Source organism: Trichoderma virens, assembly GCF_000170995.1.
Source record: "Trichoderma virens Gv29-8 chromosome Unknown TRIVIscaffold_80, whole genome shotgun sequence".
Lineage (NCBI taxonomy): Eukaryota > Fungi > Ascomycota > Sordariomycetes > Hypocreales > Hypocreaceae > Trichoderma > Trichoderma virens.
Genome location: NW_014013669.1, coordinates 368,803 through 394,427, shown reverse-complemented (window position 1 = coordinate 394,427; position 25,625 = coordinate 368,803). Strand labels below are relative to the sequence as shown.

At 51.2% G+C, this 25,625-nt stretch overlaps 9 protein-coding genes across 9 annotated transcripts; 4 read left to right on the top strand and 5 right to left on the bottom strand.

Annotated features, from left to right (window-relative positions):
• Window positions 1–351: 351 nt before the first annotated feature.
• TRIVIDRAFT_68854 (uncharacterized protein) lies at window positions 352–2,059 on the top strand (the record flags this gene model as incomplete). The annotated part of the gene is made up of 2 exons (XM_014099076.1): window positions 352–782; window positions 835–2,059. 2 exons carry the CDS (start codon window positions 352–354, stop codon window positions 2,057–2,059), a joined length of 1,656 nt encoding a protein of 551 aa, XP_013954551.1.
• Window positions 2,060–2,546: 487 nt separating this feature from the next.
• On the bottom strand, window positions 2,547–3,534 carry TRIVIDRAFT_128176 (uncharacterized protein; the record flags this gene model as incomplete). Its single annotated transcript, XM_014099075.1, has 3 exons — window positions 2,547–2,582; window positions 2,680–3,336; window positions 3,436–3,534. Coding segments are annotated over 3 exons (792 nt in total), but the record flags the coding sequence as incomplete, so codon positions are not given.
• Window positions 3,535–4,280: 746 nt separating this feature from the next.
• TRIVIDRAFT_48509 (uncharacterized protein) lies at window positions 4,281–5,261 on the bottom strand (the record flags this gene model as incomplete). Its single annotated transcript, XM_014099074.1, has 1 exon — window positions 4,281–5,261. The coding sequence occupies one exon, from the start codon at window positions 5,259–5,261 to the stop codon at window positions 4,281–4,283; it is 981 nt and encodes a 326-aa protein (XP_013954549.1).
• A 1,065-nt stretch (window positions 5,262–6,326) lies between these two features.
• On the top strand, window positions 6,327–8,456 carry TRIVIDRAFT_114557 (uncharacterized protein; the record flags this gene model as incomplete). The annotated part of the gene is made up of 3 exons (XM_014099073.1): window positions 6,327–6,597; window positions 6,670–6,899; window positions 7,056–8,456. Coding segments are annotated over 3 exons (1,902 nt in total), but the record flags the coding sequence as incomplete, so codon positions are not given.
• A 1,015-nt stretch (window positions 8,457–9,471) lies between these two features.
• TRIVIDRAFT_68858 (uncharacterized protein) lies at window positions 9,472–10,743 on the bottom strand (the record flags this gene model as incomplete). The annotated part of the gene is made up of 3 exons (XM_014099072.1): window positions 9,472–9,724; window positions 9,797–10,387; window positions 10,523–10,743. The coding sequence occupies 3 exons, from the start codon at window positions 10,741–10,743 to the stop codon at window positions 9,472–9,474; spliced, it is 1,065 nt and encodes a 354-aa protein (XP_013954547.1).
• Window positions 10,744–11,429: 686 nt separating this feature from the next.
• TRIVIDRAFT_68859 (uncharacterized protein) lies at window positions 11,430–12,272 on the top strand (the record flags this gene model as incomplete). The annotated part of the gene is made up of 2 exons (XM_014099071.1): window positions 11,430–11,825; window positions 11,892–12,272. 2 exons carry the CDS (start codon window positions 11,430–11,432, stop codon window positions 12,270–12,272), a joined length of 777 nt encoding a protein of 258 aa, XP_013954546.1.
• A 4,696-nt stretch (window positions 12,273–16,968) lies between these two features.
• Window positions 16,969–17,466, bottom strand: TRIVIDRAFT_68860 (uncharacterized protein; the record flags this gene model as incomplete). The annotated part of the gene is made up of 3 exons (XM_014099070.1): window positions 16,969–17,150; window positions 17,221–17,321; window positions 17,381–17,466. The coding sequence occupies 3 exons, from the start codon at window positions 17,464–17,466 to the stop codon at window positions 16,969–16,971; spliced, it is 369 nt and encodes a 122-aa protein (XP_013954545.1).
• A 2,235-nt stretch (window positions 17,467–19,701) lies between these two features.
• On the top strand, window positions 19,702–22,659 carry TRIVIDRAFT_132511 (uncharacterized protein; the record flags this gene model as incomplete). Its single annotated transcript, XM_014099069.1, has 2 exons — window positions 19,702–19,906; window positions 19,970–22,659. Coding segments are annotated over 2 exons (2,895 nt in total), but the record flags the coding sequence as incomplete, so codon positions are not given.
• A 722-nt stretch (window positions 22,660–23,381) lies between these two features.
• Window positions 23,382–25,543, bottom strand: TRIVIDRAFT_224066 (uncharacterized protein; the record flags this gene model as incomplete). Its single annotated transcript, XM_014099068.1, has 2 exons — window positions 23,382–25,411; window positions 25,471–25,543. 2 exons carry the CDS (start codon window positions 25,541–25,543, stop codon window positions 23,382–23,384), a joined length of 2,103 nt encoding a protein of 700 aa, XP_013954543.1.
• Between the last annotated feature and the right edge of the window lie 82 nt (window positions 25,544–25,625).

The following is a 25,625-nucleotide window of genomic DNA, read 5'->3' as shown; positions in this document are numbered from 1 at the left end:
TGATTGGCCGCAGCGGCGCAAATCGGTCGTTTGCAAGGGGCAGCCACAACCTCGCGCCTGCGTCGGCCATCGGCAAGGCTAGTCCCGTTGCAGCCTGCCCAATTTGACGCGATCAGACCGATAAGATAACGCGGTACCTGGATCAACGTACCTCGTAGCTCCAGCCGTCCGGACCTGTGATCTGCAGAAATACATCTTCTGTTCTTTGACGCTGTACAGTAGAGCAAACACCGCTCTCGCCGTCCTGATTCCACGATCTACCTGGCCAATTGCGATCGCATATCTGCCAGCTCCTATTTTCCTCTTCATCTGAGGCCTGAGCTCGACTCAATCCCTCCCCAGCCGCCCGAGATGGCCTCAGACATCGGCAGCCCCAAGCGGGAGCTCACGCCCACAGCGTCCCTCTCGTCGATCCCCCAGAAGCGCGCCTTTGACGAAGGTCACAGTCCTGCTGTGCCGTCACCGTTGAACCCAGACGTCAGGCCATCTTCTGAAGCTCAGCATGCCGACGATGCATCACAGTCGGGGCGTTCCAAGCCCGTCAGGACAAAGAAGGAGACTCTCAAGAAGCGCGAGGCCAAGGGCGGCGACAGCAACCCCGCCACTCCAGATCCCAAAGCTGGACGCGAGGCTGAGCAGAGCGAGAACAGCCCGTTGCGCTACAAGCTGGCGCCGCCCAAATTATCTGACTTTGACCCCCCTCGAGGACCTGTCATGACGCTGCATCATCGGGTTGACGGGCCAGGTGGAGAGGCAATCGAGTTCATGGAAACCTCAGACCAGTAAGCAACTATGTTTTCAAAGCCCACCGACCATGCTAAACTCCAAAAACAGCGTCTTCAACAAGAAAAACTTTCGTTACACTCCCTGTATCGCCGATCCTCTCTTCCCCTCTACGTTATACTATCGACAGACCGAGCCAGAGCCTTTTGGGCCAAGAATGAGCTTCGAGGATGCCGCGACTCACGTTTTCTTCGACAAATCCGGCCGACAAGTCACCACTGACAAAGGCTTCCGTATGGCGCGGGCCAACGTAGCCGTACGCGAAGGAAGATGGTACTGGGAATGCAAGATTACACAGGGCATACAGCCACCAAAAGACGGCGACTCAAAGTCAGTCGGTGGGAAGCATGTACGTATGGGATGGGCTAGGCGGGAGGCCTCGCTTGACGCCCCCGTCGGCTTCGACGCCTACAGCTATGGCATCCGAGATGTCTCAGGAGAAAAGGTCTTCATGTCCCGGCCGAAAGAATTCTTCCCTCCTGGCGAGGGCATAAGAGAGGGTGATGTCATCGGCCTCGAAATTCAGCTACCATCCGAGCATTTGCATAGGAAAATCATGGCCGGCCACTATAACCCTGCCGTAGATGCAGCGGACGAACCCGCGCCGTCAACTGCAGAAGCAGCCAACATTGTGCGCGACCGAGTGCCGATCCGATTCAAAGCGCACACATACTTTGAGAAAATCGAATACCATACTACAAAAGAGCTAGAGGATCTTATGAATCCTTCGCCGGCCGCATCAGCAAGCTCATCGACTGACGCTCCCAGCCCTACGCACCCCACACCTGCCCTTCGCACACTTCCCAACTCTCACATCAGAATCTACAAGAACGGCGTGCTCATGGGTACGCCTTTTGAGAATCTCTTGGGGTTCCTCCCCCCAGCATCCAAGCCAATGCCCCAAGTCGGAGCCCGAGAAGGCCTTGATGACGGCATGCTGGGCTACTATCCTGCCGTCAGCGTGTTTAGGGGCGGCGCAGTCGAGGTCAACTTTGGGCCAGATTTTTGGTATCCGCCAGCGGATTACGACTCTACAAACGGCGAGGTGGATATGATCCAGCCTGATGGCCTCAGCGCAAACTCTCTCCATGCTGTTGTCGAGCGCTATCAGGAGCAGATTGCCGAGGATATTGTCTACGATATTGTTGACGAGGTGGACTTTTGGATGCAGGATGGTGGTGGCGCTACGAACCAGGCGGGCGTTGATGAGAAAACGAAAGAAGTGGCCATGGCACCTGGAAGGGAAGAAATCAAGGAGTTGGTACAGGACGACTAATTTATGTGATTATTGTATCACATACTTACTGGAATAAGCCTAAATCAAAAGATACCCAAATACGCATACTACCAAAAAAAGAAATAAACATAGCAACCAAGAAAAAAAACTGCTAATGTCATTATCCAAAACCCATATCGTGCTCATCTCATTACCATAAGAAAGGGGGTATCGTTCCATCTCATGAAAGTAGACAACTTGTTGTCCATTAAGAGTGATTCTTTTCTTCTGCAGGGGCATCCGAAGGCAGCGCATCATCAGGCCCTGAGACCTCTTTCGGAGGTGCAGACTGTTCGCCTTCTGGAGAGGTTATGATGACTGGTATGATTCCCGCAGCTGCTGCAGCTTCTGTAGCTTCTGTAGTGTCCATAGCCTTTGCAGCTTCTGAAGCGTCTTTAGTATCTGTAGCTGGTTCGCTGTTCTCACCGGATTCCTCATCCGCAGAAAGCTCTGCTAGACGCCGGGCCGCGGCTTCGTTTCCGGCCGCTGCCTCTTCACGAAGAATACGCTCTTCGCGGCCGCGCTTGTAGCAGTACCAGAGGACCACAAGCAGTACTGCGCACAGTTAGCTTCATTACAACATTAGACAACGAAGGTGGAAACTCACGGCTTAGAGCGACGCTCCAAATGACATTCATGCCAATGAAAGCCGGCCATCTTGACTTCAAGACTTCCACAATCGCCCTGAGCATCCCAACAATTGCACCTGGTTTCTTCACCAGATCCGCCAAGTTCTGGCCCAAGAGCATCCTCTTGGCTGTGCCCTTCATGCCGCCCTCGACTACCTTGATCCCCTGAGACTCCGCCGCAGCGGCCAGAAGCTCTGGTGCCAGCGTACTGGTCAGTTTTTCAGGAAGCTGTGTAACAAGTTTCTGCAGCGACGAGGGCAGTTTTTCAAAGATCTTGTTGATGGAGCTATCACGGTCCTCAAAAAGCTTCGTAAGGTCATCGTAGGCAGTGGGCACGCCGTTGACAAGATCCTTGAAGACCTGCGTGAATTTCTGGAGGAGATCGGACGAGTCTTTGGATTCGGACACAGCCTTATTGTTTTTGGCGGAGAGGTTTAGGCGATCGAGAACGCGCGTGAGATCCTTCTCCTCGCGCTCGGCCTCTTTGGGCGTGACGTTTTCGGTGTCTGGCTTGAGCGTCTCGCTAGGCTTGGGGTTATCCGCTGGCTTCTTGTTTCTTGTAAACAAGAGCGACAGCCGGTTGGGTTTCTTTTCCGTCTTCTCTTTTCCATTCTTTTCTGGCTTTTCTTCGGCAGTCTCATCTGGTTTCTTTGCGGCCGCCGTCGCCTCCCCAGCGTTCTCTTTATCCTCGTCAGTGTTCCTATTCGATTCATCGCCAGAAGCTTCATCGCCAGAATGCCAATCTACATCGTACGTGTAGATGCGCGGCGGTAGCGGTGGTGGAGGGCCATCGTTGCTCTGGGCGAGGAGCTCCTCGAGGAATCGCTCGTCTTCAGGCTTGAGGATTGTTTTTTGGTGCTGGAGCTCCGAGCTAGACGAATCATAATTCTCGTCTTTCTTTCCGTCTTCTTTATTTGAATCCGTAGCTGACTTTCCCTCGCTCTTTGTGGTCTCCTTTGCACTCTCCTTCTCTTCTCTGTACTTTTTGAATTTCTTGTAGGAAAAGTATTCCAGCATCTTGCTCTATCTCGGTCGCAAGGGTCGGTGTAACGGTCGTGAATAGGTCGCAGTTGTTGGATAAAGGGTCGAGCGATAGGAATTTGAAGATGCAGAGTATAGGTGAAGTATCGCCTCCCTGGAATCTGATTAAATTAGTAGATCGTTGACACGTGCAAGCCAACTCGTCACGATGTCAACTTTATCCGAACAAAGGGTAGTCGTGAGAGTGATGTCATTGAGTACAGCACCCCTAAGCTTTGACCAATCACAACTGTAGCGCATCTCAGCCAAAGTCCTGGTGTGAGAGTACGTACCCGCTGCATTCAGCACTGTAGGTAGATGAGCCAAGTGATATCTACACAATACATCCAATTTCATAAAGACAACAAGAGACACATAGTAAATGATCACGATAGAGTTGTTCAGCATATTTCTTCAGTTGCACAACAAAGTTGTTCTAGGGTATCATTCTTAAATGGTAGTACCAAATCCCGCCCATCATACAGTCATGTATATCCGTGATAATACCAGCCAAGGTAATTCAGACGACAGCGCAAACTTTGTCGCTTTCGCCGTTAATTCATATCATCTCCTTATTCCTCCTCCTCGCCTTCGCTCTCTTCGTCACCTCCCTGCTCATGCACAATCTCATCTGCCAGCGCACTCCTGTGACCACCGCTCTGTCTTCGCCCCCTTCGATACGCCTCGGTCATTGTGATGGCTCTCTCTCCAACGTAGTGGTCCCCAGTCCATTCCCGGGAGCATTTGGGGCAGCTCGTTCCTCGCCGTGACCTCCAGAATGCCTCTTGACAGATGTCGTGCAACCGCAGTGTGCAGTCGGGATCTGAACACCTGAGCCCCCAGGTCACAATCTCCTTACATGCCTCGCAGAATTTAATCTTCTGCCACTCACCAGGTTCAGCGTCTGGATCATTGTACATATCAATGAGCCAGGGACGTAGCTCTAGGAGTGCTCGCGGTGTCAGCGAGTAGAAACCCTCTCTGCTAATCTCAAACCAGCCCCCCTCAACAAGACTTTCGAGGACGTTTTCCACCTCGCTGTGCTTCAACCCCCTATCTGTCGGAGCCTGTGACTGATCTTCTCCATCCCCCTGGCTCTCCCTGCGCGGTGGCCTTGCTAGTTTGATAGCTTGCATCTCGGTAATACAGAGCGACTCCAGCCGGGGCCGGTTAAACTTGTCAAACATGGCATCGAGAACCCGCTTGATGAAGGATAACTCCTCTGGGCTGTATATTGTGGCGAGCTGCGTCTGGGGGTCGGAAGTGGTGTTGACGAGGGCAAAAAATCTCTCCTTGGTGACCTGGTGCTGCGTGCTCCGAATCTCATAATCAAACTGGGATGCTGCGGCCGAAGCTTTGTCGATGTAGTCAAGGAATACCTCTTCCGAGACCTGGTCGGGCCTGCATTCTGTACTTTCTGGATCGCCAGCATTGTCGGCGTTGATGATGGCGGCAATTATTGGCTGTGCTTCTTTGTAGGTCAATGTCCCGTTGGCAAGGAGGGCCTGAAGAAAGGCCCTGTTGCCATGCCGGTATCCGGACTGGTTATCCATGGATCGTGTTCGATGGGCTATGCGTTCTTTTATAAGTGAAAATGAAGAGAAGGGCCCTTATGACGGTAAAAGTGCCGGATGGTCCCAAGAACTTCTGCCGGCTCTCACTGAAGCAGATTCACAAAACGCGTGAAGAACGCGTGCCTCTTTAATCGAATGTGGCGGTGCGTGGCTTGGCTTGGCTACTAGCACTCGAGAGATGATGAGAAAAAAATGGCCATTATCAACCCCTAGCTATGATGATGATCCTTCATCTACCTCTATATTATGTCTCATAGAAGATATACAGAACCAATCCGATGTATTTTAAATACATCTCACCATCTGCATAAATTGCCGAGCACTATTGCGCATCTACATTTCTCTGGATCTATACGGTTACTACCTAGATACTGAGTACAGGAAACCACTTAGTAGATAGCTGTATTGAGAGCAGTTTACAAAGTTGATCTCGTTAAAGTTATTTATTATTCTTGCTAGAATCCTCTTCATTGTGGAATAGACTTCTTCTGCTCAAGATTTACCATGGAACTTATACTCTTCAGTTGATGCATTGAACACAGTTCTTGGTGTATAACTGCGCCACAGCACCGCTGACTCATCACTTCGGACTGGCTAACCACTACACGTCGGCTTTGTCCTAATGAAATTCAATTCATCACTGTGTCAACACAAGGCAAATCCCCAAAATACTGACTGCTCTTTGCTGTCGATATATAAATTACGCCGTACCACCGAGCATTCTCGACAACCTCATCGTGGCACGCAATTGTCGCTGGGATTTATTTGGAGCTGCTCTTCCTTCGTATCCCTCAAGGTTTACAACACGATCTATCAGTGTGCTCTTTGAGAGGTCACCAGGATTAGCAAGCGTCTTATCACGCATCTACTCAAGCATCTACAGCCATCCTTTGTCTCTTCTCTTTCGGCTATTTGTATGGGATATCCGAACTCTTGAAGGCGCTTCAGGTCAAGGGGTCACGAGACCCACGTGTCGGGATAGGCAGCGTGTGGTCGTGAAGCATTACAGCAGCAGCACCCGTCTGGAGCGAGCTGTATCATGATCTAGAAGCCATGGACACCAAAGATTTTGATGTGGTCCGCATTGCAAGGAGCGATGGAGCCGACACCGGACCAGGGTATTGGCCAGTGACAACGCCAACACCAGCGGCTACCACCGCCGCTAAGAAGACAGGCAAGGAAGCCACTGTCGCAGATAAGACGCCGCGAACAAAGCCGCAGATGACAAGGTTAGCTGAAGATGACCCGAGATTTGTGGAGTGGCGGATCAAGTTGGGAATTCTGCTGAAGCAGGAGCTTTCACCCAACCCAGACGGTAAGATTCTCCTCCCAGCAAAGGCGCTGTGATGCTGCTTGGACACCACCTAATGACGTTTTCTCCACACAGAAGGAAACCCGTGGTATGTGCAATTCCCACGAGGCTACTGGTTATATGAAAAGTCCAAGCATCTGTGGGTGTCTGGGTACCCCACCAAGACAAAGCTATTCAAGAGTCCGCAGGAATTTGGCGTCCACTTGATATGGCTGCTGTCAGCATCCAAGGACTACAGCGACTGCTACTGTGTTCACTGCAACATTCATGGTCCTTCAAAGCCTCTAGCTGCTTTTGAAGAGGCGGTGGCAGCGCAACCTACATCTCAAATCTCAACTCAACCCTCTATCCCAGCCCCATCCCCAGTCCCTGCCCAGGCTCAAGCTCAGGTGCAGGCGCAGGCTCAGGCTCAGGCTCAGGTGCAGGCTCAGGCTCAGGTGCCAATTCAACCTCCTATTCAGGCCCTAAGCGAAGTCCCAGCGAAGCCTGAGAAGCTTGAGAGACCCGTCAAGGTAACGCCAGTTCCTTTACCCACAATTCCAGGCCAGCCATCTCTCAAGCCGGCCAATATTACCCCTCGTCCACAACCAGTGCAGCAGCCTCAGCAGCCTCAGCAGCCTCAACAACTCCCACAGCAACTGCCACAGCCAAAGCCTATACAGCAGACTCCTGTACCGCTGCCCACACCAATTCAACCGCGTGAATCGCGCGAGCCGATCCAGCCCACACAATCCGCTCAACCCACTCAGCTTATACAACCAAACCTGTCCCAGCCACTCCCTACAGCTGTCCCGAGTCCTTCAGCTCCGGTGCCTGCTGCTGCGCCTGCAGGTGCCACACCGCTTCAGCAACAAACACTTCAGCAGCCAAAACCCCAGGCTATCCAATGGTCACTTAAGGGGCCACTGCTCTTCCGGGCTGGAGAGCTCGTATGGTACCAGACCGGTAATACCTGGCGGCTTGGGATTATTTCGGCCCCTGGTACTATGACCCCCAGTGGTATGACATTCGAGTTATTACCTATTGGCCATGCCGTGGTGCCTCAAGCAAATGTGACCAAAGCTGAGGCCGACTTGCGGCCATTCCACTGCTATAGCGTCCCTTCCGTCGACATTGCAGAACTCAAGGACAAGGTGTTTGACGATGTGCCTTGGGAAAATCTGTTTCAGGCTGCGGGGAACAATGCAGTTCGACGAGATCTTATTAACCTCGATGCTTCCAAGATGGCTGCCTCAAAGGTCGATTTCTCTCACTCACTTTGGACCCGTCGCGGTGACGACCCCACCGGAAAAGCCGTGTCCTATTACGGCTGTTTTTTCGGTGCTGAGCGCCTCGAAATCGGCGATGCCGTACGGGTGAAAATGGCAGGGGCTGAAGCGAACTCCAGCCAGACAACCGTGATGGGCTTGCTGCACATCTTCACTAGCGCCGACTATCCCGGCTCTGTTTTCTTCCGCGGGCCAATCTATCAGCTGTCGAAGGGCCCTAGTCCCGCAGGCACCGTCATCGACGATGAGAAGGACAAGCTGCCCCTCGCGCTGCAGGAGGAGGTTCGATGGCGGACACAAGTCACGCGAAGTCGGCAGTGGTGCTGGATTCTCATTAAGGATAATGTTGTGTTTAAAGAGCAGTCTATTCGAGGCCGCTTTTACCCTACGCATCGACTGATGCCTATTTACAATATGAATGACTTTAGGGGCCTAGTCGCGGGGCAACCGTTGAGGGATCAGCATATATACTTGAATAATCGGATGGATGGAGCAGGAGGGAGACACATTGGGCGGAAGGCGAATCGACTCGATACGCTGGGGCCTTGTGTGCCGCACACGGCAAGGCTGGTGCTCGAGCCACACATCATAGAGGAGTAGTTATTTGACTTTAGGGGATGGGCGTAGTTCAAGAGTGTGATTTGTTTATCATTTGTGAAGAAAATGGAAAGGCAACATGGAGTTGGAATGCCCCTGAAATGGATGATGGCATAATACAATAATAGTGTGTATTTGTTCGAGTTGGTAGGTAGAGTATACAATTCTTTGGGCAGTGCCGTCACAGAAGGAGGTACATATAAGCGTAACACTCATAACAGATATACAAATATATTTATATATACCAATCGCCACCCTCATCAAAGAGAGAGGGGGGGATGGGACAGAGAGAGTGTGTGATTCTTTTTTTCAAGTTGAGCCTTTTTCACGGTAACCAACATGTGGTTAGAACGATGGGGAGACGAATAATCAAGGTTGACAATATGAGTGTTAAGGAGATGATCAAATAAACGATGTGGGAATGTGAGGAAAACCAGTCGTGCTCTCTCGCTTTTTGCGCTTAAAAACAAAAAAAATCTCAACCAAATAAAAATCACAAAAAAGACCAAGACAAAACAAAACTACTCGTTCATCAATGAGCTGACCATTCCGAGTGAAGCCATCTTTTTTTCCCCTGGCTCGTCCACCGTATCCACCACGCGTTGCCCTCCTCTTAGCCAGTAGGTAGAGCGATGGATCCGATAGATCGCTGCTCGTTTTCCATCTCTCCCTTTCTTTGGGTTGTTCATGACAAAGGAAAATGAGAGTTGCTGCTTTTCTGCAAGTTGGCTGGACCAACACTGAGTAATATATAATGGAGAGAGAAAAAGAAAGTCGTCCCAGATGAAATTCGATGTCTGACAGAAAGGGGAGAGGTGAGGAAGAGGAGATGAAGAACGCTTCAGCAGGGAAACGACGCTCTAATAAATTCGAATAACATCGTCAAAGCCGTCTATGTAAAAAACAAAACAGACGTAAAGGTGAATGGAAAACGTGACGGGAAAAGAAAATCGCTCAAGGATCGATGCAGACAACAGCTTCTCCGTGCTGGTCAAACCAAGACAGACAAATCCTACGTGACTTTAAGATTGTCCAGTTTGACTTGTATCTGTTTAATAACCTCCGGGTCGGGTATCGGTTCCACCTTGCGAGGCCGAGCACGAGGAGAAGCCTTTGATTTTGGATTTTTACACTTCCTGCATTCCGTCCCATTTGCGGCGTCCGTGGGATAAACCGCTTTACACTTTTCGCATTCGTAGTGAGGTACACTGTTGGGACCAAACTCGTCGCCAGGATACCCAAATGGATATTTGTCCTTCTTTGGCCTGTCACATATTCTAGTCAGCACTTGATCACGCTACTTTCACGAAGGCATGAGTCTGAATGAGTCAACTTACGGGTCTCGAGGGCAGTCTGTGCAGCGAACGTGACTGCATCTCTCACATATTTTAGTCCCAGCCATGAATAGCGTCTGGCACTCATGACAGGTTCGTCGGACACGTTGGCGAGGCTTTTTATGGACAAGGTCTTGGCCTCCCGTCTTGCTTGGGCGTGTAAGCACGATTTTCTTGTCCTCCGGGCCGTAGTCGGGCAGTATCGGGGCGTTCTCGCGGTTGGCCTTGATCTTAGCAGCTCTCCTTTCGCGACTGGCAATGGCCTCGGCCTCAGAGAGCTTCGGTGGGTAGCGCGTGCATTTGGTGCAACGGCCGTGGTTGCAGTTGGGGCATTCTTTAGCAGCGCCAAAGGTAGCGTTGCAGCGATGACAGGTTCGTCGGATGCGCATCCTGATGGGCTTGTCCATGCGAAGTACGGTATCGCTAGGGATGGCGTTCTGCCACTGCATCGGTTGAATCTCCAGGCCAAATCGTTCGTTCAGCTTCTTGGCTCGCTCTTCAAACAGCTCCAGCTTGGAGAGTTTGCTAACCCCGGCCATACCCTCATAAGCCCGCGCTTCGGTGGTTTTGACGGCGACATGGCTAATACTTGGACTATATTAAAAGGCTTGTTAGCACACTGCAATTGAGGGCCCGGAAGTGCCAATGATTGATTGTCGCATCACGGCAAGTGGCCGAAACAGGGCAGATGGGCAAAGCCCAAGAAAGCAATTTCAGCGTCACACATACGTCTTGGGAGCGCCTTCAGCTCTGGGCGCTGGAACCGTGACAGGTGCAGCTTCGCTGACCTTGACAGTCTGTGAGGGTGCGACAGCTTGTGGTTGACGCTTAGAGCCGGCCGAGTCGCTTCGCCGCCAAACGCCCTTGACCTTGGAAAACACCTTGCTCATTCCCTTCTTCTCCTTCTCGACCTTGGGCAACGATGCCTCTGGTTGGGCGGAGGAGCTCATGGTATCGTCGTTGGTTGCAACGGTCGTTGTCTCAGTACTAGGTGAACCCCAAAAAAACCGTTTGGCACGTTGAATCCGGTAGGCTGGTAAACGGGTATCGAAATGACAGTCCTAGGTGACCTGTCGAAACAATCGGAATCCTTCCGCAGATTTTCTTTCCTTTTTCCGCACTCTCCTTTTTTGCCTCTCTTTTTTTGCTTTTTTTGCTCTGTTCGGGAATAGCTACCGCTACCACGGTAAATAGCGATCCTTCGGGGTCGTAGGTTTTTTCGTTGGTTGGGCAATGCTGGAATTGAAGTCGACAAGCGTTGTGAGGGCCTGGACCTAGAAATGGAGGGGGGAAACGGCCCAACGACAGCGCATCATCTGACGACGTGCTGCGACTGAAGTGAAGCCGGACACAGCGAGGACTCGAGGGCTTTGGAGTGGTGTGCGAAGATTAGAGTCTGAGGAGAGCGACGGGTCGCACAGCGTCCTGGAGGTCCAGCGGTTTTAGCGCTGGTGCCGGGCTGGCCCAGGTGCTGCTAGGCCTGCAGCTTCAGCAGTCTTAGCGCGCAGCAGCTCGCACCGTGGACGCACCGTGGTCGGACCCCTGCGTTGCGGCGACCGAAACAGGCCAGCGCGGCGTCAGATGTACCGTGCAGGGTGCTATTCGCACTTACACGGACCGGCTCCAGCAGTCCGGGATGGCTCCTTCCTCAAAGCAGCACTGGCTCCCTGTTATCTGCAGGCAGGTACAAGGCACGGACGCCAGGAGGCCAATGCCAGGCAAGTACCTACCTGTACAAGCAGGGCAGGCGGAAATCGCCTCCGCCAACTTGGAAAAACCATCACCACGAACCACATTCCTGGCATCGAAAGTGGCGAAGAAGAATTCATCGGCTCGGCGAGGTGGAACCCAGGCCGACGGAAAATCTTGTTTGGATTTGCCATTTACCTACCGACCGTCGCAGGTGCAGGCGCCGGTGCTGCACGCTGCCTCTGCTGGCGACAAGTCAAGTCAGTCCAATGCTGCCAGCTACGACCAGTCCAGGTACCGCTACCTGTACTCACTACTCACTGCACCGTGCGATGCAAAACTGGTGGGCGAGACTCTGAGCAACCGCGCGACTCATGGGGAGCTCCTATTTCAAGCCCCCACTCCCTAGGTATTAGCAACGGGCGACGATGGGGCTGCTGCCATGGGTGTCCAGCGCACCGGAGCCTGGCGCGGGGTCTGTCCATTTTCCGCCCCAAGCACGCTGGGAAACACGACGCCAACGACGCAAGAGGGTCCAGACAATGGCCTGTGGTTGGGCGAGCAGAGTTTCGGACCCAGCACGCTGGGAGGATGGTGTGCGGGAAGCGTGTTACGGGAGCTGCCAGCGGGAACACCAGTCTTTGACTCCCGTCAATCCGCACCCAGCCCGTCGGGTCCAAGCAGCGGCGGTCGGGCTTTGCGCCAGACAGATGGCACTCCGCCAAGATGGACAGGATGCATCCATCCAGACACCTACAGTAGCGCGCTGCAGCACGTCCTGCGTCTGTGAAACGCGCAGATGTCAGTGCGTGCGAATATCCTGCTGGCACCACGATTGGCGCACCAAACATCGAATCGAGGAGGTGATCCGGCCATGGGAAGGTGGGGGACCTTTCCGACGAATCCCGGCTCGCTCTGGTTTTACATTACTGTACGGAGTACGGAGTACACGTGTATCCTCCCTACGGAGAATTCCATCACAATACTGCGACCAGGCCTCCGTTGTCGAGACAGCCTCTACCGAGCACAGGGCGACGGCCTACTACGTCCGAGCATTGGGCATTTCTCTCAGTCCAACACATGGCTAACAGGGCTGCAACATGGCGATGGAATTACCGACTTTTGAGCTTGACATGGGCTGTCGTATTCTAGCCCTATCACAAGTAGGCGAAACAAGCCCGTGCTAGTGCTGCCAGGAGTGCTTTGGACGTTGACCGAACGGCCTGTTCTATCTTTCTGTACCGACCCTAGGGTTGATCGACCAAGCTCCGGCAGAATTCATCCAGGGGGGAGGCTGTCCTAAACCATTTCGGCAGCCTCTGAAGAAATCTCGGGCGCATGGGTTGGCCTTTGATTATCGCAAAACTACTATATTTCCGAGTTTGTACATCCCTACTCATGCTCGGACATACCATTGCAACAACCTCGCGAAAAACGCGAGGCCGTTTTTCAAGGTTACTACTATGATGTGGCGCGGTAGATACAAGTACGATACAGGTATGTATTTGCGAACTCATACAACCGCTCTGCATAGCTCCAGGGCAGGCCGGTTTCGTATCTCACATCTCTGGTAGGAATTATTACTACTTCACGGAGTATTGTTACTCGTCCTACCCTACCCTCTATAGAACCGAATCCGTCCGTCCGTTGTCATACCCCAAAGAAGTCGTGTGAATCGCGGAAATTGCAAAATGCCTTCTTCTTCTACGGCCATTTCTGGCAATCACTGGTCTGTGCTGGGAACGTGGACAACAACAATCGCAAATTAGGCACCGGGGAGGAGTACGCCGTACCGGCTACCAGGTATCAGCAGCCAGCTTTCGCGTCTGGCACCGTTGCTCATGCAAGTCGACGTTATGGGCCACCTTAGTCTCTACCATGAAGCTTAGGCGAGACTTGCAAGAGTTCGCCTGCACACGCCATCTACGACGCCAACTCTCACAACTATCGCGCTTCTAGAACGGCGAAAAGTACCAGCTACTGACTAGCAGGCTGCACATCAACAGGAAGCGTCCATGTCTCGAAACAGGAAGCTGGCCCGACAGTATGGCGTCGAATCCCCGCACGACACGACATTTTCTGACACTGTGGCTCTACGTCGGCGAGTTTTCTGATGTGTCAACTCTCACACAGTTAGCTCAAACGCGCCCGCTAATTTGAGACCCTGTCAACTTGGAAGGTGCATCATGCAGCACGTCCAGATACCCTAGCCAGGCTTCGTTTCCGCGGCTTGGCCTCTGTACCCGGTTACGACTCAAGAGAAGTCACAGCAACCAAAGGAACATGCTTGTAAACTCTGCTCCCCTTGATGGCCTGAAGGGGGGGGATGCCTGTGCCGGCACGTAACGAGCGGCGAGAACAGACCAGTCACAGACGGCAAAGGACCGATGCTTTCTTGGCATCCTTTACCATCCATTGCCACGAGCCAAATGCAGATCCACATCCACTGACGGTGAGTTGCTGAGGGCGATCGCTTAGCATATACTAGGCGGTCACAACCCGGTGTTGGCCGATTGCGACGACGACGGGAAAGAGGCAAAAAAGCTGGTAATCTAAATACAGGCGCAAGCATGAATGCGAAACGTCATGCTGAATTTTGCTTCACCGACAAAACGAGGCCACAAGTGTAATGACCCCGTGGCGCAATGCCCAAAAGCTCTCAGTTGCCTCGCCCCTTGGGGTAGCATTGCCGATAACATCATTTCGGGATTTTTTGCCCACATACCTGGGCAACCAGGCCAGCTGGTACGCTCTACAGTTCTCTCACCAGCATGTCGCCACACACTCCAACAGGGTGCATGTGATGTGGCAGAAATATCTCCCCTTTGTGTGAATTCGATTTCTGGCTCTTGGTCAATGAGCTTACATTATCTCCGAGGCGAGGGTCTCTCTGTTTGCGGGGAGGCTATTCGGATGGTGTGCATGGCTGCAGATTGCTTCAACAGCTGCAGACTACCAGTAGCGCACCCAACAAGCCGTTACATATTAGTACGCTGCGTCCCACAGTCCTGGAGACCGGTGCAACAACGAGACAGCGTGGCATGCAGGTCGTTTCATTCTTCCGCGAAGCGAATGGCACCCTCTGAGCCACGCATACAACCAGATGAGCATACAAATGGCTCGTCACAAATAATCCCAAACACAGAGTGCATTCCGTGGGGGCGCTTCCCTCGGTTAGACAGCGAGCATCGCTTCTCGGCGAACGATGATGTTGTTACATCATAGAGGTGAGTCCGACAACTTGCAGTCTCATGTGTCCTATAAATATGCATACCTGATATGCAACCATCTCTCCGTATTGGTACTGGCCATTCTTTATTTCGCACAGTGGTCATCGATACACGTACATACCTACAGTATTACAGCAGCTCTTGCTTCCGAGCAGCCCCGCGGAAGATGAGCTAGATGATCCGAGCATATGGAGTGGTATCCATGTGATAATTGCAGGGTTAAGTACGATGTACATGTGGTAGAAGTGAGAAACTGCGTCAACCGCGAACAACCTCTTACTTCACAGAGCCTTGCACAAAGTCAGGGCTCATCGCGCTACTACATGTGTACCAACGCTGACGCTTCTTAGGCGAATGCAGAATTGGGGGGCTGATTCTTTCAACGCCAATGTGGAGGCCCTCCGGCGTCTCAAAGCTGCTGGCATTCAAAGTCGGTGAGCCTCCAGCGCTTCCCACAAGCCGGCAGTCAGATCTACTTGTGCAAGCACGAGTAAGCTTGGATGAAGCAACTACTAGCACTTGCAGTCTAGTGCGAGCTGCCATCCGATCGGTTTTGCACTGGCCCGGGAAGCAACCCGATTTTCGTCGCCCGTCGGTGGAACCGGGACCATCAGCGTGCGTCGAGGACAGCGCGCCCTGCATTGCACCCTGGGCCTGGGACCGAGTATGTGGATGAGCCAATGGGCCGGGCAGCTTAATAATGATACCACCACACCATCACTGCCGCTCTTGAGACAGAGCTATTAGCCTAAGTTGCAGCAGAATGCAATGTGAGTGGTTCTGTTTTTGGGTTGCAATCGTACGATGATAGCCACGGGGAAACGTCGTTGGGCTTCCGAAGAAATGACGTCCCATCCCTGCCTCCCTACAACACATCTGCTGCTGCCACCTCCTGTCTTCAAGCTGTTCGAACAAATGGCTCAAGGTACCGAGACCAACTCCCTCCTCCACCAAAAAAAAGGGAGCGTTCCATCACTAGGTCTCGCTTGTGCTAACCAGCTTCAACTGCCAAGCTTCAATATACGATGAGTGGAAAATTGCCAAGCCCGAAGTGACATTCCAAAAAGCCTTTCGCAACACCAAGCGTGGAACCAACGATGAACTGTAGGCGAGGTGGTAGACTACTTCGTATGTATAGTCCCGAACCCTCGGTAGAGAGGCAGTTGTCCGACAAGCGATTTCACAGCTAGCAGCAATATTCAAAGTGCGGAGCAAGACTCGGACACAGGCCGACGATATGCGGCCAACTACTGCCCGAGGAGGGGCAGTGATGTAACTATCATTCGTATGTTATTGAGTGATTATTTCCTTTTGTTGACAGCATCTCCTGGAGGTACCATTGTACATACAGCTACTTTGCAACCTGACGGTTTACCTCCTTACTTACCTAGTATTAGTAGTAGTACGGGATGTCTCATGGGTATCGAAGCAGTTTGCCAACAGTGAAAGTGTGGTCTTCAGATTGCAAACAACCCCGTATATCGGGACAATGAGATAGGAGAACTGCTACTCCAGTAACTGACAAATGCCTATAACAAAGTTTAACCCTAAGCTTTATAACTCCGGAGATTCCAGTAGACGGAACTGCCATCCTTGTTTCCCTAGCTGCGGTTAGATTCGTCTAGCAGATTAGAATGGAGTCCTCCACTACGGAAGGCCACTTTAAAACGGACATCTTGCGTGCAGATGCTGACTTTGAATGATGCAAAATCCTTCCACGGTCGGAAAATAAGTAGAGGTAGCTAATTTACTCCAATAGCAGTTAGTACTGGGTCATGGTGTTCATGATGAATAATACATAATACTCTGTTCTGCGAGGAGCTACCCTAGGCCATGACATGTTTGCATCTACTCTCAATGTGATTTGAATGCCACAAAGGAAAAGGAGAGAGAGGGGGAGAAGCAAATATGAAGATAACAAGAGGGAATATTAAATTGCATTAAAAAAACTAGTTGATAAATCATATTGTAATGCTATGCTGTGTAGAAAGCAGCATGTGGAATCGGCTCTTCACCTGTTGGTATGGCCCAATAGAGAGTCTTTAGACGCAGGCGTTCCATACTAGACAATAGAATTAAAGTCAAGGGAAATGAGTGATGATCATAAGATATTATAGTAAACAGTGATTATCAACTTGATTGTATTTTGAAGATCAGATAAATAGCTAGATACATGTCAATAGAGGAGTGCGAGTGGTTGCTCTCTCGATAAATTTATACTGTCATTTCTAAAATTGACGACTCTTGGCGCCATTCTTAGCCACGGATACACTGAACTGATCTCGCCTCGTTGAACCAGTATCCAGTCCACTTGCCAGTATGTCCATCGTTCCAGGTTTGCAAATCGGCAATTCCAGGGGGCCAGATGCCACCAGAGTTGAGGTTACCAGAGGTGGCGACGCAGTTGCCGGGCTCAACAAACATTGAGCAGATCCAGCCTAAAGTATGAAATCATTTAGAATATGGAAACTCGAATCTCTTGGGAGCTGTTTATGGTACAATGCTTACCTGAGTCGGGTCCGATTGATCCCAGAGTCTCCCAGGGCGAAGTCCAACAGCCACCATCGGTCATTTGAACATCTATGCACAGGTTGCTTGGTGTCCAGTTGCTAAGAGTTCCCGTAATTAGAACGTTTCAAGAACATGTAATGAGCGAGAGATAACTTACGGACCGGGGCAGACGTATACACCATCGCCAGCAACTCCGAGACTCAGCAAAGAGCTCGCGATAATTGCGGTGGTAAGTGACTTCATTTTGATTCAAGTGCCTGGAAAGAACACCCAAGAAGACTGTATAAAGTTGTTTTACTTTAATGATTAAGCATATTCAGCGCAGGATTCACCTCCTTTTATAGTCAAGATTTTCCTTTACGTAGACGTGGGCAGGTTGTGATAATAGTACCATCGTATTTCACAAGCGTACATGCATTAATAGCACTTGCAAGCTGTTTGGCGAGCATCTCATGACTTTTGTGGACAAGCTCGCTTCCTCTACGCAGAAACACCTTTCTCGATCGAGCTCGAGCTGGCACTACCCAAGTGCCGATGTTCCGAGTAAGCTGACAAAGTTCCACTTTAGAGATGCGTAGTTGTAGGCTTCAACTCCATCAACACTTGTGATTTGCGGGAATTGGTAAAATTGAGTGCCGTGGTAAACTACTAATATGCCGACGATGCGGTGAAAGAAGATTTGTCTAGTCGTGGGATTTTGGGCTGACAACCGCATTACGCTAGAGGCATTATTGAACGATTGGTAAACATCTAATCTGAACTGAAAAGGCATATAATGAGAATTATAGTATTTGTTTTACAAGAAGAAGCATGCTGTAGCTTTCTTTCTATAAGCGAGAAAGCCGAAGCGGAGATGTGCAGGGCTGAGCTAGATGCGCTTATTGGACTGGGTAGGCATCGGGGATATTTATAGTATGGCGATTCCAATCGAGAATTTGCATTCTCCTAATGCCGGAGCTTAACATGGGTATCGTGTGAGCCTGCGTTCTTCATGTTGAGTACCTTATGTATATGGCTTTAGTGATTGGCATTTTAAGTTCAAACAATTACTACTAGGTAGCTAGTTTCGAGTCCTAGTATACAGATAAACCGGTTAGTTAGTTACTATCTGAGCAATGGGAATATTTATAAGAATGATGGACATGATCGGAAGACAGCATGTGACTCTACCTAACTCTTCGATCTAATTTACCGGTAAGCGGGGAAGTGGGAGACGGCTCTCGTTAATTTCAGGTATATCACCCGAAAGACACCACACCTTTTACATGTGTAACTCCTTGGTAAGCTATATATATGTGTGTGTAAGTTTCATGTAGTTGCTCTAGTATTGTGCTGTGTGGCTCTATAGGTGCAGGATGCTGACGGCTTAAGTTAGGGGTTGGGGATCATGCATTTGGTTGGAGGATGATGATGATTTAATAGTACAGGTGTGGTAGACTAGTAAACATGGGGTTTGAGACACCACGTGCGACAGAATATACTGACGAATAGAATATGAGATGCTGGTTATTCATGGGTGGAATAATCGGCTATATATAAGATGGAAGCGGGCGTTGAGGGAAGATGGGTGGTGCCATAATGGATGTGGAATTATATCGAGGGTTGTCAACCAATAGTGCTTCTGGGTTACTGAAATGATGATTCATTCGGAATTAACGTAGTATTCTTGTGCATAGGCAGTCAAGGACTGGTTATCCTTAATGGTCTTTTCAGAACAGAGTGGCGAGGCTCTATTCACTCTCACATCTCGTCGTCGATAATGGTGAACTATGAAGATGATACCGAGAATGGGCAAGAGCAGTAATCTTATCTCTGTTAGGATGTGGAGAATCCCTGGATATTTTCAAGACATACGCAAAGTCTACAATAGCATGGCCGAATGAGAAAGTTGCCTCATATTGTGCTTCATTACTCTATATTCATTTTCTCGCGTTCTCGTTAAACCAGGTCTCTAGTGACTTTCAGAGCAACATGATGCAAAGTACAAGTACAGGCGCTACAACGGCGCCAATGTCGTCACTTCGGCTCATTGCCGGCAAAGGGCGCAAGTACCGGACACCAGCGCCAGTAAGGAAATGAACTTTGATGCGACAACGCGTGGGCGCGGAAAATATTGTCTCAGCACCTCCATTTGATCCTTCGAGTCACCTCTCGCAGCAACCAACCGCCCGCAACAACCGCCATCACCACGCATCGCTCTCTCTTCAGCGCGCCAGACTGTGCAAAAGTTCACTGCACGGTCACCACTCTCATCCCCTCTCGACCTCTTCTCTCAGCTATATGACCCAAGAGCCTCTCAAGACTCCAGCACCGCTTCTCAACACCAACCATCTCGACTCCCTCCACCTCTCCCAGCATGGCTCTCTTCCCCGCGATGCCAGTGGCCTTGGTCGAGACCGCTCCGGCTCCAGCCTCGGCGCACAGCATCTTCGCCCCGGCCCGGACCAGCATCAGCCCCTCCCGGGCGACGATGCCGGGGTCAATGCCGACCAGCTGGACGAGAAGCTACGACGATTGAGCCTTGACAAGGGCCTCGACGATCGCCCTTCTGTGCCTGGACAGCGGATTTCCGAGTATGAGAAAGCTCTGAACCCCCAAGCTGCAAAGCAAGGCCCTGGATTCCAGGTCATAAAGCGCTCAGAACCCCGCTCGGATGGGATCCGTCTCGATAACTTTCCAAATGGTGTGTTTTCTCCTATTGTACGGCGTGTTCACGTGCGAATACTCTACTGACGTATACTGCCAGAGATCCTGACGCACATTTTTTCTCACCTGCCGCCCGACTGCCACTCCTCGGTGGCGCTGGTGTCGAAGCGATTCTGGGCCCTGGTTACCACTCATCATGCTTGGCGCATGGCGTTTATGCGTTATTTCCCAGGACACACTATCCTAGAGAGCAATGGCAAAGCCGCCGCCGCCCACCCCTTGACCGGCCCATCTTCCGATGTTATGCGCTTCGAGACTCGATACTTCCCTCGACTTACATCGCTGGCTACTTGGAGAAGCGAGTATCTTTTGAGGACTCGCCACCTGAGGAGCTTGGCCCGTGGCAAGCCAGGGACTCCCTCGGGAGGGAGCTTGTCTGGCCGGGTCGGCCGCGCCGGGAAGAAAGCAAGCGCGGTTTTGACCTACAACTCGAAGCTGCCCTGGCAGGTGACCAACCTCCACGCAGTCTTCTTGAATGGAAAGAAGCCGCCACGTGTTATGCAAGGAGCCGGAGATCTCGGTGCAGCAACCATTAGCGATCCCACCACTGGCAAGATTGAAAAATGGGGTCTTGAAGATCTATTTACAACCCCACAGCTGGATGAGGTTGCTCCTAATCTGGTGCCATATGGCTTGGGAGACGGCCCAGCCGGTGTCCCCAACGTGATGGATGTGAGCTATACTTACGGCATGATATCTGGCGAGGGATTCCCAGGTGGCCGGCCGTTCTTCCGAGGGGTCAATGAAATGCGTGGCCGCTATATCGGTGCAGAGATCAGCGCTGTGGACACCCACCCGGACATCCCCAAGATCCCCGAAATGTCTGATGCGATTTGCAGCGTATGGATAGCCAAGTCGTCGACCGTTACATCAACCACTCAGTCAATGTGTGGCATGCTAACAGGCTCGGCTCTCGGCATCATTACTGCCTATTCGCTTGGTTGGGATACCACGGGCCCGAGATATGCCAATGGTGGTGTCACAGCACGATGGGTCATTAGCCCTGGTGTCCCCATCATATCCCTGAAAGTTGACGACAGCTTCAACCAAAAGCGCAAGTCATCTTCCAGGGTCTGGGCTGTGGCATTGAATGCGCTAGGCGAAGTTTACTATCTATGTGACGTGCCTATCGGAAAACCAGTTCGAGCTTCTGCAGAGGAAATGACGAGAAATGCCTGGTATGCTGGCCGTACAGTATACTGGCACCTTCTAGAGGCAACTCGCAGAATTGCTCGGGAGGACGAGCTGGACAAGAACGCAACCCGTGGAGGGTATTCGCCCCGATCACCCTCAGCCAGCATGCATCTCAGCCAGGAACAGCTTGTGGCTGAGGCCCGAGAAATAGAAAAGTTTATGCGCTACAGGCCCTCCCACTTCCGAAAAGTGTGCGAAGGCTGGGATATGCAGCGGAAACTAGAGGTGGATTTCGCAAGTGATGATAGCAAAGGTGCTGGGGAGAGCATCTTCGTGATTGACTGCGGTCTGGCCGAGAACCGCCCTGCTGGTATTCAACGTTACTCGCGTTCCTTGATACCTGTGCAAGCCACTCCTAGCGAGTCAACGACACCTCTTGCTCCGGTTTCTACATCACTGTTTGGTAGCATTGGAGGGTTTGCCAATCGGATTTCCCCGATTTCCGAATCTCACACACCCTTGTCTCCGCCGCCGACTCCGAAGTCACCCCCCATGCCCTTGACAGTTATTCATGACTGGTCCAAACAAGTGTTTGATCTCAGGGGCTACAGCCACGATGTTGTGACGTCCGTCGCTTTGGATAACTCACTCTCCTCGCTTTTCACGCTAGGGGAAGACCCTCTGCATACAGCAAATGAAGCGTCCTCTACGACGAGTCCTTGGGCCGATCACGGGGCAAGAGAAATCCCCGGGCGTAGAACTCGCTTCATCGTTATTGGAACCAACAGAGGTGCGGTTCTTGTTTGGAATGCCCGGGATGACGATAGAACCCGTGAGATACAACCACTACGCATTCTTCAAACAGAGTCCCCAGAGGTAACTGCAGTTGCAGTTTCTGGGCTGTACCTCGTTCATGGTGGCAGTGATGGTCTTGTGCAAGCCTGGGATCCTTTGGCATCCACGGCTGAGCCTATCAGGACCATCAACGCCAGGTCAAATGGGCGAGTCCCTCGTCACATGTTGGTTATGAATCCAGCACTACAGGAGAGTACGTACGCGGCCGTGAGAGCCATACACCTCGACCCTGATCCCACAACCCTTCAAGGTGTTGTCTCTTTTGGAGCATTCTTGCGATATTGGTCATATGGATCAAATGGTCATGCCGCAGGCCGTAAACGACGCGTCCGACACTCTGACATGGACGCTCGGCTCGCCAGTCGTCGTCAAGGCCATGCAGTATCAGGATACATTGCCTCTGAGGAAGCTGAAATGCGACGGGAAAATGAACAGCAGGCTCGCGAGCACAGCCGCCGCCTCAAGAGATTCGGCGCGCTGGGCGACTTGACCGAAGAAGAGGCGCTCCTTTATGCCCAAATGGTCTCCGAAGAAGCGTACAACGTAGAGGAGCAGCGACGGGCCAGCGATTCGGCAGCTGATGCCAGCCTGGACACTGCTTCTTCCGTCAGCGAGAACACTGTATCGACTCTGACGCCAGATCCAAGTGTCGCCGGTCCGTCTGCTTCAGAAACCAGTGGCGTGGCCGAAGATGAGTACGAACAGCAGATTCAACAGGCAATACGATTATCCTTGATGGAAGGGGTCAACAACGATGTGGCACAATCGCCTCTGGATTCACGAGGTAACAGCTCTGGTGATTTTGACTTTCCCGTGAATGTCAAGTACAAACAGAAGAATGGTAAGAAGGGGACTGGCTCGCCGTCCGCAAGCCACACACCCGTCGGTGGTCCTTCACGACACACCACTACCGAAGATGAGGACTTGGCCCTGGCCCTGAGTCTTAGTATGCAAGACCAGGAACGATACTCGCCGCCACCGCAGTCAGCAGATGCGGACTTGGGGCTTGGAATTCAGCATGAGGAGTTTCCCATTTTGCCTGGTGATGGAGCTGGAAAGGGGAAGGGGAAAGGTGTGCAGAGGTGGTGATGGAGAGAGTGTGATCTTGTTGCGAAGAAGATGAGCAGAAATCGTTTCATTCTACCACATGGGCACGGTATTGCCGTGTCCCATCTTTTAAAGAGTGCTCTAATCAGATGCTCGAAACCATTATTAGTGCGCGTATGTTTTAATACAATCGTTGCTTTTATAACCCATCCTGTAAACATTTCCTAAGGAAGCAGCTGTGTGCCCAACGTGCGTATGGTAATATTGTACATGATAATTCGAATATCCAACAAGCATCCCATACGTTATTTAATGTATACTTTACAGATTTGCGTCAACGGCCAAGAAGTCGTAAACGGCGATCAGATGAAACATGACGATACAATTGACATGCAAGAGCTGAACCGTTACATCACTCATGCAAGTATCCAAACGCTTATTACGAAAAAGAAGCACATAACGCTGCCAATGGACACATCTCGGCGCCATGAAAACGCACCACTCTCATCGCCATCCTCACGATTACCATGACCACCCGTCTCAACCGGAAAATCAGGTGTCAAGGCTCTATTAGAAGAAGATAACGTCGCCGTGACGGAAGACCCAGGATAAGTCAGTGTCTGCGACGACACGACCAAGCCGCTGGGACCGATAGTGATAGTCTGGTTATCTATGACGGTTGTCTCGAAGTTGTTCAGATCGCCGTCTTGGTTGATGGCATATGTCGCGCCGTTGACAACGACGAGAGACGGAAGGACTTTCCCCACAGTGATGCCTCCAACTATTTCGTATTCTGTGGCTTTAGCGTTTGCCGAGGGCCCGCCGATGGTTGTACCGTGGAGGGATATGCCCCTTGGGCCGATTGAGATGGTTTCTCCGTTGATGACTGTTTGATTGGGGGCCATGTTGAGGCCATATGTGATGGTTGTAGAGTGCAGAACCACAAGAGAAGTGCCTATTGCCGTGAGCATCTCTCCTCCCGTCACGATCTCGTGAGTGGGCTGCGGCGACGGCAAGATGAGAGTTTCGCGACCGACGGCAATAGTTCCTGCTCCAAGAACAACTCTCTGACCGTTGATACTGGTGGTGGTTTCTTGGAGTGGGATTCTCACAGTGTTGCCGTCGATGATAGCTTGCGTGCCAGAAACTATTACTGGAATACCTCCCAAAGTTCCACTTGTCGCTGCCGGTATAGGAGGAGATGATGCTTGTGGTGCGGGTTTCGTGATTGTCGAGCCCAGTCCCACAACTGCAGTTGGGAAAATAGTGAATACTTCGTTTCCAACTGTGACTGTAGTTGTCTGACCTGGCTTCAGGTTAGACACGGTCTTGCTATTGATAATGACCTGTTCTCCCCCGGCGGTGAGTTGAAACGTGGGAACCGGCCGCTGCTTTACGCTCTGCGGGGTATCAAATGTAAGAATATCGCTCTGCGAATCGTCTATGGCCTCTACAGTCTTGTGATGGCCGTCTCCAATGTCGCCAGTAACCCATGTTTGGCTATAAACGGGAGTTGGTTCAGGTGAAAACACCACGGATGGATTCTTATCGGTCGTGATGAAAGTTACGACATGCCGAACTAAAGAAAGAAACGGCCTCATTGTGACGATGACTCCACCTCCACCCTTCCCAGCGGCATCAGGCGTCTGTGTAATAGTTTCAGGAAGATCAATGGAAAACGTGGGGAGCGGAATCGGGAGGTCAGACATAAAAAGGTCGTACGAGGGAGAGGCAGAGGAAGGGGCTATGACAGTTAATGTTGACGTTGAGTTGGATATACGGGTGGTACTGAAAACCGTTATCAGGGCTTCGCCAGCAGGAGAGCAATAATTTGGCGTTGTGATTGGTGAATAAGGGGGAGTGTAATCAGTGCTGTTGCCATAGAATGTAACTGTTGAAGTATAAACAATAGAATATTCTGTAACGGCCTTGTCACTAGCCAGTGGAGTACATGGCTCTGTTGAACTTGTGCTTGGTAGTGATGAAGAAGAGGTTGGAAACGTAAGTTTTTCGTTAGTAGTTGCAGCAGCTGATGAGCATTCCGATGCATCGCCATTTCCACAAATAGTGAAAGAACCAGTAGTAGAACCAGTTGTTGATGTCGATACTCGAGTCGGAACTTCTATTGTGCGTATATCCTCGGTCGCTGGAGGCGGAGTAGTTCTTCCGGGGTCGTCGATTTCAGTGCCAGTTATGTCCACATTACGTGATGGGGAGGACGTTGAAGGAGACACAGAAGATGGTAGCAAGCTACTTGTGGTATTATCTGTTGATGGCACAGACGCTGTCTCGGATATCGATAGTACATCGTGCTTCGTAGTTGGATCTGCCAATTCTGAGAGTGTCACCCCTGCTGCTGTTGATGCTGCCGTCGATAGGCCATGCTGAACAATTTCAATGCTGGTGTTGGACTGAAACTTTCGCCGCTGGTGATGATATAGAATCTCTGCATGAAAAGATTAGTAACACCATTTCCACACAAACAAAGCCAAAACCTCAACGCACCTGATCTTACAGCTGCCGTAGCACACTCTATTAAAAGTGATGCGTAGAACAACAGAACATTTGCGTGTTTCATCGTGCTCCCAACGGCCTGAATCCCTCAAGTCGGTGAGTGACTAAAATGGAGCGTACAGATGTAGAAGGAAACAATTTGGTAG